This window comes from Grampus griseus (genome assembly GCF_964374135.1).
Source record: "Grampus griseus genome assembly, chromosome: 6".
In the NCBI taxonomy this organism is placed as follows: domain Eukaryota; kingdom Metazoa; phylum Chordata; class Mammalia; order Artiodactyla; family Delphinidae; genus Grampus; species Grampus griseus.
Genome location: NC_139000.1, coordinates 22,658,389 through 22,671,909, shown reverse-complemented (window position 1 = coordinate 22,671,909; position 13,521 = coordinate 22,658,389). Strand labels below are relative to the sequence as shown.

General features: G+C 39.1%; 1 protein-coding gene across 1 annotated transcript in view; it reads right to left on the bottom strand.

Moving 5' to 3' along the window:
• Nucleotides 1-13,521, bottom strand: part of SVEP1 (sushi, von Willebrand factor type A, EGF and pentraxin domain containing 1) — a gene marked incomplete at its 5' end in the record, with an annotated part of 184,195 nt that overhangs the window by 105,958 nt on the left and 64,716 nt on the right. The window contains one exon of the mRNA XM_082656871.1: nucleotides 4,845-5,024. Within this exon, the coding sequence (XP_082512997.1) occupies nucleotides 4,845-5,024 (180 nt within the window). The remainder of the gene's footprint in view (nucleotides 1-4,844; nucleotides 5,025-13,521) is intronic.

The window sequence follows — 13,521 nt, the reverse complement described above, 5'->3', positions numbered from 1 at the left end:
GGATCCTCCCGGACCGGGGCACGAACTCGCGTCCCCGCATCGGCAGGCGGACTCCGAACCACCGCGCCACCAGGGAAGCCCTAATTTATATTTTTAAAACTATGAAGAATTTATGTGTCTGGTGTGTATTAAAAACATATGAAAATTTCATTTTGTTTTTCCCAAGGAGCTAGCCAATTTTCCTTTATTATCAGTTGAATAAATCTTATCTTCTCAACTGAGCTATGATGCTTCCCTAATGATACGTGAAACTCGTAAGTTTTGGAATCTATTCAGTCCCATTGATCTGATGCAATTCTTGCATACTCCTCATTTTTGCAGTTTTAGTATATATTTTAAAACCCAGTAGAGCTACTTTCTTTTTACTACTCTTTATTACTCTTCCCTTTCAATCTTATTTCAGTGAGTTTTGCCTACACATTCTTCCAGATGAATCCTGGAGTCAATCCCCAATTCCAAAAAGGGGGCAAAAAAGAAAAACCCTTTTGGGCTATTGGATGATATTGCATTTTACATATACATATATTTGGAGAGAACTTACATTTTGATAAAATTTTATAAAAACATTAAGGTGTTCTTTTTGTCTTTCAGTAATATTTTGTAGTTTGTGTAACACAGGTTCCACACATTTCTCTTTAAGGTTATTCTTCCATATTTTATATTTTCTATAGATCTTTTGAATGTGATTTTTCTCTATATATTCTGTTTATCATTTATATAGAAGAGTTGTTTATTTGATATTCTTATGACTTTAATGAACTCTCAGTCTTTAAGTAGGTTCATTCTTTTTTGGAGGTAGACACGTAGTTTACAAATGATGATTCTGAATCCTCTAAGCTCTAACCTTATGATTTATTACAAGAGCTAAAGCTTAGAGAACAATGCTAAATCATACGGATGAATCTGGAATCCTTTTCTTTTTCCAGATTTAATAAGACTGTCTACATTGTTTCCATAACTGGATGCAGATTTAAGATGGACTTTTTTATTATGTCAGTAATCAATATGAGTTTCTTAGAGTTCTATTAAAAATGTGTTTTAAATGATAATAATACATTTTTATCTTATACTGAGCAACCATATGAATTTTTCCTATTTTTTATAATGAAGTAATTTATTATGTTGATAGAGTACCTAATTTTAAACCCTCCTTACATTCCTAGGATAAACCTCTACTCGTTTTGGCAGACCATTCTTTTGAATGTGGATTGCTAGTGTATTTTCTATATATATGTATTTCTTTCTTGGTAAAAGTTGTCAGGTTGGCAATAGAATAATAATAGTTTGATAGTATGAACTGATTAACTTTCCACTAACTGGGCCAAATTACATGGTATGAGAATTACTGCTTTTTAAAAGTTTGAAAGAGTTTCACTGATCCCTCAGTCATTTTGGGAGTAGTAATTAAACTCTGATAACATTTCCATTTTTTTGTAAATTACCCATAGGTAACTATATACTTGCTTTTCTACTTTTTTTCTTGATTCATTTAATAATTTTCATTTTCTTAGAAAATCATGCATAATAAATGTATTGTACGGTATTTTATTATTCTTTTAAAAACCTCAGACCTCTGGGACTTCCCTGGTGACGCAGTGGTTAAGAATCCGCCTGCCAATGCAGGGGACACGGGTTCGATCCCTGGTCCAGGAAGACCCCACATGCTGTGGAGCAGCTAAGCCCATGCACCACAATTATTGAGCCTGTGCTCTAGAGCCTGTGAGCCACAACTACTGAGCCCACGTGCCACAGCTACTGAAACACGCGCGCCTAGAGCCCGTGCTCCGCAACGAGAGAAGCCACAGCAATGAGAAGCCCGTGCACCGCAATGAAGAGTAGCCCCCTAAGCTGTGACAAAGTGAGAGAGTGGCATGGACATATATACACTACCAAACGTAAAACAGATAGCTAGTGGGAAGCAGCCGCATAGCACAGGGAGATCAGCTAGGTGGTTTGTGATCACCTAGAGGGGTGGGATAGGGAGGGTGGGAGGGAGGGAGACGCAAGAGGGAAGAGATATGGGAACATATGTATATGTATAACTGATTCACTTTGTTATAAAGCAGAAACTTACACACCATTGTAAAGCAACTATACTCCAATAAAGATGTTAAAAATAAAAATTTTAAAAAAATAGAGTAGCCCCCGCTCACCAAAACTAGAGAAAGCCCATGCGCACCAACGAAGACCCAATGCAGCCAAAAATAATAAATATATTTAAAAAAAATAAAATAAAAACCTCAGACCTCATGTATTCCTTTGTGATAGCTTCCTGGAAAAATCCTAGTTTTGCATTTTTCTTTCTTTTTAAAATTTATTTTATTACTTTATTCAAAGATTTTCCTCTTATCCACTCTACTGCATTCCATCTCCTTTTATAATTCATCTTCATTATTATTATGTACTTCTTTCAACTTCTCTTGCAATCATTATTTTCGTAGCTTTTGAATTTAATGTTATTTTCATTCTTCCTGTTTAATAATGAAAATATTTATATCTAAGAAATTTTATCAGTGTATAATTTAACCCATATCTCATAACTTTGGTTCTAGAATTTTCTCAATTTGTTGATTTTTTAATTGTATTTTTAAAACGTCTCCTTTGTTCATTTAATTCATTTCCTTTATCTCTTTTTGTACTGGAGTCTTCACATTTTTGTGTTTTGGTCTAGTTTCATACGTCAGAAAATGTTAAGGACATTGACTTTTTTTTTATGTGCTTCAAATAACCTTTTCTTGTTTGCACTTTAATAATGCAGAGAGTTCATTTGAAGTACAGAAATTTACATCTTTATGTATTCAAATCTAGTGTCCTTTTTATTTATATGAAGTTCTTCTCCATTAAAATCCGTATTTTCTCCATATTATTTCTTACACTTCACTCCTTAATTTGCCTCATTTAATTAATTAGTTAAATTAACTTAGTGATTTTTGAAAATGAGGTGAGTCAAAACTGACTGATTTTTAGATAAGCTTCTCTCCCCCATGGAGATCTAGAATTTCCCTTACTGAATATTATATTCTTCTACAAAAAATAATGTTTGTTTCCGAGCCACGTTTGCTTCCATTGTTCTGTGCATCTTTGTACCATTAATGTACTATTTTAATCACTGTGGGTTCATAATCTGTCTTACGACGGTGAGAATAAGTTCTCCCTCATTGTACCTCATGTTCAAAATTTTCCAGTTTTGCCACTATCTATTCTTCAATACGCTTTCTATTCATGTCTATCAATTTTTTAAGTGGAAAATTTCATAGTAATTATCGTTATTGTCAGAATTTGGGGGCTACGGTGAGTTGTTCCCCAATAAATTGTAAATAAGGATATAATTTCCTTTTGATGGTTAGACTTCAAATCTACCAAGATTGACATACACTTTAAATCATTACAGGGATGTACGCAATAATTTTAAAGAGAATTCTTAAAGTTTAAAGAATTTTAAAATTTTAAGTTAAACTTAATAATTAAATTTAAATTCTTTAAAGAATAACTCCAGAGTAACCTTATTAAATGTATTACATTTTTAATAAAAGACTGGGTCCCTCACAAGAAAAGCTACTCATCCATGGAGCCAGTGAAATAGATGATTCTCAGGAGTAAACATTAATATCTAGATACAAATTCTAATCTTGGGAGACAACGTTCCAACTAAAGGGATTTATTGAGATTTTTTGTTCCATTGCCAAAGCAGCCTTTTTATGGTGGATAGATCCATCATCTTCATTTAATTCTGTGAACTATCTGGAGAAGCTAACTCCCTTTGTCTTGGTTTTATGCCAACTAAGTCTGTTTGTGGTTTGGGAATCCTTGTAGCTTCTGCCTCCAGGGAAATATTATGCCTGTCAGGCCTATGTCTTTCAGTAGTCATGACAAGTATCTCATTGTTAATAAACTTTACTTGTTATTTTTATTATTAAATTATTATTTAAATATATAATACCCCCGTATAAGTTTTCTGAGCCTGCACCATGAGGGTCAACTCTAGGACTGTTACTGAACCCCTCAGTAAAGCCCAATATCCTTTCTGGTGACACCTTCCCTTATTATCAGCCCTGGATCCAATACTAGATTATACTAGAATAAACCTGTAAATCAATTTATAAAGAATAGAGATAGTTATAGTACCTAGTTTTCCCATCTAGGGTCCTGGAATACCTCAATTTATTCCCTACATATAGTTCTTCTTCCTATTTTGGAAGTTGGTTATTTAATGACTTACCTGTTAGCACTCCCAGGTATACTGTATCTGACACATCGTAAGGGTTCACTAATGGTAGTTATTATCATTTCATCATCATCATTACCATCGTTAATGTTTCAACAGTGTATAAGATGCAGCAAACTGGAAGAGCTACTGAGTTTATTCATTCTGGACCCAATTTCAGGTATGAGATGTCACAACTCTTAGTGAAGGACAAGGCAGAAAATCTTCTGATGAAAGAGAATTTTACGGCCCATCTTAACATTCACTCGTTCATAATTTTGTCCTTTCATCAACAAGGTAAAGGTAAATTGTGTTTTAAAAATTGAGGGAATTACACAGCATTTGCTGTTTAAAAATCCATCCAAATTTGCCCCAATTAAAACAAAAATCATTACCATTTGAAGCTGTAAACTTTAGGGATTCGGAAAACTGGATTGTGGTGAGAAGTCTTTTTACCAGTGGAGGGGAATAAAACTACATATTTGTTCATGTGTCTACAGCGCCACATACCTATACATATGGATGTGTATTTATACCCATAATGAGTCAGTTTTTAGTTCTAGGTCTTCACAGAAAAGAGGAGAAACCAGAGAGCAAGAGAAATGACCCATCCAAGGCACCATGCCTTCTAAGAACTTACCCACACACCGAGGTTCTAGACCATCCCACTGGGCGTTTACTTGGCAGGTAAGCCTAGCACTTCCTTCTAGTCTGTACCCTTCATCACAGGTGACCAAACACACTGTCCTATAGGACAGTTCTCCGGTAGAACAGCTGAGGCGGCCATGTTTGGGTTGGCGGAGACGAGGGCATGTTCTCGCTATGTGAAATGAAAACAATTAGATCATATTCTACTCAATGAGGACAAAGATAATAATTATAAATTTAATAAGGCCTACACATTACAAACAGTAAATAACACACCATTATATTTTCAGTTAGTATGGGATAATTAAAAGCCTATGTTTTATCAAATGCATGGCCTAAACAACATCACTGTGTTCCACCTCTGTCTACAGGTGGGAAACTTAAGCTGTTTAAGGAGTCTGGCCCTAAATGGACAATGATGGCTGGAGACTGGGGATGGTTTACAAAGGGAGGTCCCTGCAGCCCTCAGCTGGGCCTTTGCTGTGATTCTCCAGGCTACGTTCTAACAAAAGGAAGGGGTCTTTCCCAAGACAGAGATCAGGTTCACTTCCGTTTTCAGACCTCATGGGCATATCCTGGGATTTTTAATGATCCCAGACTCTTGACAGCTGCTCAGCCTCTGCAATCTTGAACTGCAGCATTCTACTCTAGCCACAATTCTGGTCCTTTTAGCTTTTTCACCCCTTTCTTCCCAGACGCTTCCTGCAAATCCTAGCTCATGAAGATAATATTGACTTATGCATTACCATTGTTTTGTTTGTTTTTGCTGCTGCAGCAGAGACTGCTAGTTGCCCACCCAATAACCACTCCTCCCAGTTTTATTCAGCATAGTAACAGGCACAGCTAGAAGATAACAATTCTCCACCTCCATCGCAACAAACGAGAGCCAGTGACATATACGCTAAGGTTGTATGGGACTTCTGGAAAAGCTTTTGAGTGGGGACTGTCTCAGTTGAGAGAGTACCTTTTTTGCCTTCCCCTCTTCCTCCTTTTGTCCTGAAATACAGACATGAAGGATAGGGCCCCAGCATATTACAGGGTAAGTCTCATGCACTAAGATGGTACAGCAAAAAAATAAAAGAAGCCTGGGTCTCTGATGACAATGAGCTATCATAGCAGTTTTGGATTACCTACTTCTGTCCTTTCAGGTGAGAGAAAAACAAACCCTTAATTGTCTTATGACCTAGTTATTTGGGTCACTGATACCAGTAGGTATATGCAAACCCTAATTCCCTCTGCCCAGCATCCATTCATTTTCCCTTTGTTAATTTTCCAAGGGAAGCTCTTTCGCCTCTTTCAGCTCATGGGATTTGTATGTGTTCCAACCTTGCTCAGGGGTAGAGCCTGTGAGCCCAGATCATGTTCCCCTGGTCTGAGAAGTGACCAGGTTGCAACTGGTGATACACTTGCTTTCTCTATTGACTTTGAAACCACCATGAAAAAGGAGCTAGAAGAGTATTTACTAAGCTCTGGAGGCTGGAGAGGGCCCTGTGCCTCTGCACCAGCAGCAGCAGAAGTGCCATGGGCTGTCCAGAGAACTGTGCGTTTCCCCAGCGCTGCCACTCCTGCCTCAACGCTGCATCAGAGAAGCTACAAGAAGGTACTCGGACTGCTCCTGCAGGTTCCCAAGTGACATCTGTGCTCTGAGTTCCGGCAAGAGTCTACCACCGCCTAGCCCACCCAAATCCCATAGAGCGCCTTAGAGCACATCTCAGTCAATGCCAGCAGGCCCTATATTCTTGTTCAGGACAATCGCTTCATCTACCAGGGTCATCCCCACACAGCTCTGATCCAACTCTAACTCACAAACTCATGCACCTGCCCTCTGGAATACATCATCAGTCCTCAGTAAATCCCGTCCTATCCTAAACTTCTCTTATGAACTTTTCCTTACTTTCTCATCCTAGTAAAAAATCTTATTGTCTCTTATAGACAGGACCTGCTCTTTAATGCCCTCCCAGATCATTCTCTTCCTTCTTCCTAAACACCTCCAGCTCCCTGGAGGGAGGAAAAACATCCCTTCCCCCCCCCCCACTCCCCAGTTACCTGTTGACCTTTTGGCCACTTCTCATTCTTTAATGATTTTATATTTCTCTCTCTCTCTCTCTGGTACACACGTGCGCACACACACCCACACACAAGCTGGTGATTTCATGATCTATGTAGATGATCATTCCAATACCCCAGCGTCATATTCCTTACCTCTTCTTCACCAATAACCACATCCTTCACCTTATTTCAGCCTCCCCTCCACTGCCTTATCCTCTAGACCTTGCCAGCACCAATCCACGCACCCTCCTCTGACAACGACCTCCTATCTTCCTAGATTATTCCCTCAAGAGCTTCAACTCCATCAAATTCTATACCCTACTGGAGCCTCCAATCTATTATGTGTTCTTCTTTAGGTAAAATTATCTCTAAAGAGTTTATGCTCTTTCTACACTTCTTTTCCTCCAGTTCTAGCTTAGACCCACTCAAATCAGGATTTCAAATCAGGAGAAGGAGGAAGGAGGAAGGACAGTAAAGGAGGAAAGAAAGGGGGAGAATAAGGAGAGGGGAGAAGAAAGGGAAGAAAAGGGGAGGAGAAAGGCAGGTGACAGAGAGGAAGAGGAGGGGAGCGGGAGACATGGAAGAGGATGGGGAAAGGAGAGTGCAGGGAAGGGAGAGGGAGAGGTGGGGGGCTGCAGAGACCCACGGCCGTGCACCCTTTCAGTCAGATGGCATGTACATCCTGGTCATAAACAGAGATACGGAGAGCACAAGTCAGTGGATTCTTGTTGAATATGCCAACAGGTGGGCGCGGATACTCATTTTAATAGCTTACAGATATAATCCAATAAGCATCAGGCATTGTACGAAAAGCAAAAACCCCTGCAAAGAACAAATCTCACTTTTCTCTCAGATGACACTCCTACAACACTAAAGGCCACAAGACAACAGAGAGATCTCTAAATATTTTTGAACAAAATCACTTGGGACTCAAGAACTTTGTTGAGACTCTGGGTAAGATGTCTTTTTCCTTCTTTTATGCATTTGCCAATTTTTCATATGAAGCATGCAGTTACTTATGATGAAAGCTTAACTTTAAAATAATAGGAAAGGAAGTTGGGGTAAAATATTCAGTGCATATTCAACTGAAGTCGCGGTTTCACAGAATCTACTCTGAAGGAACCCATTCAAATTATATTAGTTGGCAGAACATAAACATTGGGTGCATGAAATATTCATTTAGGATTGATTACTCCTTAGAGAAAATTCAAGAATTAGATTAGAAGTTAAACCATAAGCCCTCGCCTTTCAATCACTGGGATGGTTTGGACCAAAGTCAACTATTAATGACAAATGAGCAGAATTATTTTGCCTTCCACGTTTCGATTTTTATTGAGTGTGTCCACCATGTAAGTAGAATCTTTACTGAGTGTATCCATCAAGGGTGTAGAAATATTTTGCCGCCCATATTTTGACTTTTCTTGAGGGCACTCATCAGGCGTAGCACAATACCAAGAGCCAGGTAGGATTAAAAGTGAATGAGACAAATTACTATGATCAAGATATAGAAAATCTAGAAAACCATATTAAACAACTGCTTTTGATCCAATAAACTGCTGAAATGACTCCAGCTTTCCAACTTGAGAGGAAATGAACTTGCAACATCTCTCAAGAGAACTGATAGTAAATTAGAGCTGGTGTTTCATACATATGCAAATTACATTGCTTCTCAAGTGTTGGTTTTAATAAACTTGCACTGCTCCTCAGGGAAAACAAAGCATATGTAATAATTCCTATTTAGTTCTTAAACATTTTATACTCCTTTTCAACCAAGAATGACCATTTTTATCATTTTCGATAGGAACATGCTTATTTATGAGTTTCAACTTCAAAAATATTTTTATTTCCATAAGCTGAAAACTTCTGCAATAAACGTTTGACTGACATTCATGTTAAAGCAATCCTTAAGTATTTATTTAGTCTTTTTAGAAAACAGCAATTTAGTCTTTCAAGAGAATGGTCTACTAGGTAGCAGACAATGTGAGAACTTGATCTGGTTCTCAGTGGAAAGACTCGTTAGATTTTTTCCTCAGATTTCCACTTCCTGTCACTCTCCCAATTTTGACAGCTTCTACACTGAAAAGAAAATAAATCTGATGTGAAATGCAGGGTTCTCACTGTTGCCTGAACGTTTTTCTCAGGAAAAATACTATCACAAAATTGACTTTACTTTCATGTTGTGGTTTAGCTAGTTATCACTGAGAAACCACAAAGGAATCCTTACTAGTTTAGAAAGGAATGTGTAATTCAGATAAAATTCAGAGCGTAAGTGTTTTAATGAAGAATGTATAGGAGGAATAAGAATCAAGACTATTAGTTATTATTTAACCCTACAAAACATTTAGGATGTAACATGAAATTTGTAAAAGGTTTTTTATTTTACACTGGTCTTTCATTTCTGCCTCGCTTTTAGAAAGATTTTCAAGAAAAAAAATAAACTTATCCTCTGTCTTTATAATTAGATTTAAATTAGACCTGTAAAATGCTTCTTTCTCCACACTACCCCTCCTGAAACAGAAGTGAATTCCCACATAACTGCCATATTTCACCGAATCCCAGACGCCCCAATTGTAAGGCACAACATTATTTTATAAGCTGCTAATAAATAAACAGTAATGTCTGTGAAAGGATTTAACGCCACGGTTGTTGAGGTACATTTCAGTTTTAGGATGTTAAGATGTGGGGGGAAAAGTGTTTTTGAATTAATGAATTATGGTATATGTTTCACAGAACAATACCTCAGGTACAGGCAGACCTCAGAGATATTGCAGGCTCAGTTCCAGACCACCAAATACAGTGACTATTGCAGTAAAGCAAGTCCCATGATTTTTTTGGTTTCCCAGTGCATATAAAAGTTATGTTTAGGGCTTCCCTGGTGGCGCACTGGTTGAGAGTCTGCCTGCTGATGCAGGGGACACGGGTTCGTGCCCCGGTCCGGGAAGATCCCACATGCTACGGAGCGGCTGGGCCCGTGAGCCATGGCCGCTGGGCCTGCGCATCCAGAGTCTGTGCTCCGCAACGGGAGAGGCCACAACAGTGAGAGGCCCGCGTACCGCCAAAAAAAAAAAAAAAAAAAAAAGTTATGTTTACACTATACTGTAGTCTATTAAGTGTGCAAATTAGCATTATTCTAAAAACCAATATACGCCCATTACTTAAAAACAGTTTATTGCTAAAAAATGCTAACCATCATCTGACAACGTGGGGTTGTTATCAGTACAAACCTTCAATTTGTAAAAACTGCAACATCAGCAAAGCAAAATAAAGCAAAGCTCAGTAAAACGAAGTATGTCTATAACTAAATCCTTTAATGAGGAGCCAGAGGAAGAGCCTGACTTAGTACCTTCATTCAGGACAACTTCGTTCACTGGTAAGTTAGGGAGTAGTTTTTTGGAGGTGAAATTAAAGGGAGCTCAGAAAAGTTCACATCCTGGAGCATCGCTCTTATTTTGATTAAAGTTATTTTACTTATACGGGGACATCAATGCAAATTGCATAAAAGACAACAAGCCTGCTTTTTAAAAATGGGACTGCACAATGGGAAGTGACACAAGCAGACTGTCAGCGTATCTATTTGTCAATGTATTTATCCATATCATTTACCAGAAGTATAACCAAGGATTAGCTGGGGTGGGGGAAGATACGTTCTGTGCTCATAATGAGCTCACAGACCAGCAGAGGCGATCAATGAGTTAATTAATTAAAGTAAGTAGGGTGGTTTGTATTGTAACAAGTTGGTTAAGCTGGGAAACACTGTCAGAATCCCCTTACTGTGGGCCAGTTTAGGGTTGATCTAAAGAAGAATCTGCACTTGATCTTGGAAGGCGGAAGAGAGGCAGTGATCACTGCAGGCAGAATCAGTGATGGACAAATGCACACATGCACAGTAGGTTCCAGCTTGTCTTTGGTCACCTCCACTCCACATCCCAATTGCTGACCCTGTTGACCCAAGGTGGCCCCAAGCTCACTGCTGGGTTCTTGGATGTAGAGCATCAGGGCATGGTTACAGAGAGATAAAGCTTCTCTTAGACTTCCCAACGCACTTCTCCCTTGTGGTTCCACTTCAGCAGCTGGGTGGGCTTGGATTCTCAGACTGAACTGGTAGTGACTCCTCTGATCCTCCAATTCCTCTTCTGGCCCTTCCACTTCCCAGCTCCTTCCAAAATCGTGTAAGGTCTGATTCTTAAAATAAGTTCCTTATCCCATAGCACAGATGGTGTATTTCCTGGGCTTCCCTGACTGACCCTCACACACAAAGCGCAAGGGCTAGAATGCGGGTAGGACAGGTTTGTGGATGCACATACAGAGGTTAGGGGTCATCCCATCCCAGATGAGAAGGTCAGCGACAGGGAGGGCTTATATACAGGGACCAAAGGAATGACTGGACAATCAAGGCTGTTGAAACAACTTGCAAACGGATGGCTTCCTGAGAGGGCACGGCCATTTCTTAAGGCTTTAGTGTAGGATTCGAGGCTCAGGATGGAGACTGTAGAGGGTTAAAGAGGCAAGGGCCAGACCTTATCCTAAAGGGGATGTCTGCCTGATTTTCTCACTCTTCTTTGGAAGGTCAGTAAGTGGAAAGTTAAAATGTCATGTTTTCTACCTTCTGCCATGAGGTATTTGGAAGAAGGGGTAGAGGTTTTACAAAGAACTTAATAACTATGTAACTTTACAGGAATATTTCTAAGAGGTTCCTATGATCAACCTTTTCAGTAACAGGCTTTTTACCCTTTGAGACTGTATGACTAAGAATGTCTTTGCTTTGCTTTCCCACATAAACAATAGCTTGTCGGAGTTTAGAAATCTAGGGTCTAATTCTTTTCTTTCAGAATTCAGGAAACATACTCTTATCTTCTAACATTTAGAATGGCTAATAACGGGCTCAAGGCAAGTCTGATTCCCTTTCCTTTATAGGTAATGTTATTTCTAACTGTGAAACAGGCCCAATTTTCTAATTTTTCCAGGGCTTTCAGAAGTTTCAATAAGATTATTTCCAGACATGGATCTGTTTTCTATAATTTGTTTCCTGGCACCCAGTAAGTGATTTTAAGTTGACTATCAAAGATTTCAGTCATGTGTATTTTCAAGATTTCAGCTTGCGGTTATATTCTTTGATCTTCTATTAGTGCTTCTCCTCCACTCCATTCTCTCTCTGGATTCCTAATCTGTGAAGAGTCTATTTCCTGTGACTATTCCTGTGTCATTTTATTCTTTCATCTTTTTTCTAATCTTTCAAATGTTGCTCTACTTTCAGAAGGATTTCTTGCGTTGATTTTCTAACTTATTAATTTGGCTTTTGACTATGTCTGTTTATTGTGCCAGCAACCTTTTTCTTCTCCCTAAGATACCTTCCTCCTCTCAGATTTCTCCCATTTCTTGGAATCCTAATCTTATTTTACCAATGTAATTGCCTTTGAATCTCTGTGATTCCATTTTTCTCCCCTCTTCTTTCAGGTCTCCCTTGTTCAATTTGCTGACTCCTTCTCTTTTTGTTAAGTAGAGATAAGGGTCTTGCCTGGGACCTGATTTAAGCAAATTCATATTCATAGCTGAGTTCAGTATTGGTGGCCGATTAATACAAACAGTGAATGTCTCCTGGGGTTCACAAATGACCGTGAAGTTGTGAGTAGGTTGGCTTCCCTTATGGGTGTGGGAGCTAAGAGAAGACTAGAAGACAGAACTTCTTACCCTACTCCAGTGAGCTGGGTGATACAGGGTCTTGGAACAGTCAAAGCCTCAGCAAACTATATTGCCAAAGGATGCCTAGGGGATGTGTTGGGGGTCATGTTGCCAGATTTAGCATAAAAACAAACAAATGAGGATATCCAGTTAAATTTGAATTTCAGAAAAGCAACAAATAATTCTTTGTATAAAAAGGTCTCCAGTCTTGTATGGGACTTACTTATACTAAAAAGTTATTTGTTGTTTATCTAAAATTTGAATCTAAACGGGTGTCCTGTATTTCACCTGGCAACCCGAGGTGACGGAGGGAATACTGTATTCAGAAGCTTCACGGGCAGGAATTCTCAAGTCCTTTGGCTTGTCCCCCTCTCTTCTTAGAGAGCCTTCTCTTTCAACCCAATTTGTGAAACCCTAGGAAGCTGGCCATGCAGTGGTCGTAAGAAGTAGGAAAGTAGGTCTTGGAGACGGCAAGAGTGGAAGCGAATTAAGGTACTCTCAATTTTGCTTGTTGTTCCTCTGTATCTGATGTGGGAGCCTCAGGTTCTATCTATGGTACTGCCCCCTTTTCTGTTGGCCCGATGAGGCTCTTTGGGATGTCACTTTAGCAAACTCCCACTTTCTGTGGCATGCTGTCTATTCAAAGTGAAGGCTGGGGATGTATACATTGGCTAACTACTCTTGTCACAGGATACTGGTGTGGTCCTTGGAGACCTACAATCAAAGTAGACATCAAAGCCGCACACTGACCATCCCCAAACTCTCCCTGGACCCTGTCTTGGCTGCTTGAAATCTGAGGTTTAAGGTAACCTGTCCATTTCTTTCCCAGGCAGGCCTTTCCTTTGCTTGTTCATAAAAGAAACACAAAGGGCATAGTTTATGATGATGTGGTCAACTGAACTTAGTAGTTCTGACTTCAAACCTCCTGTAATTTTTTCTCT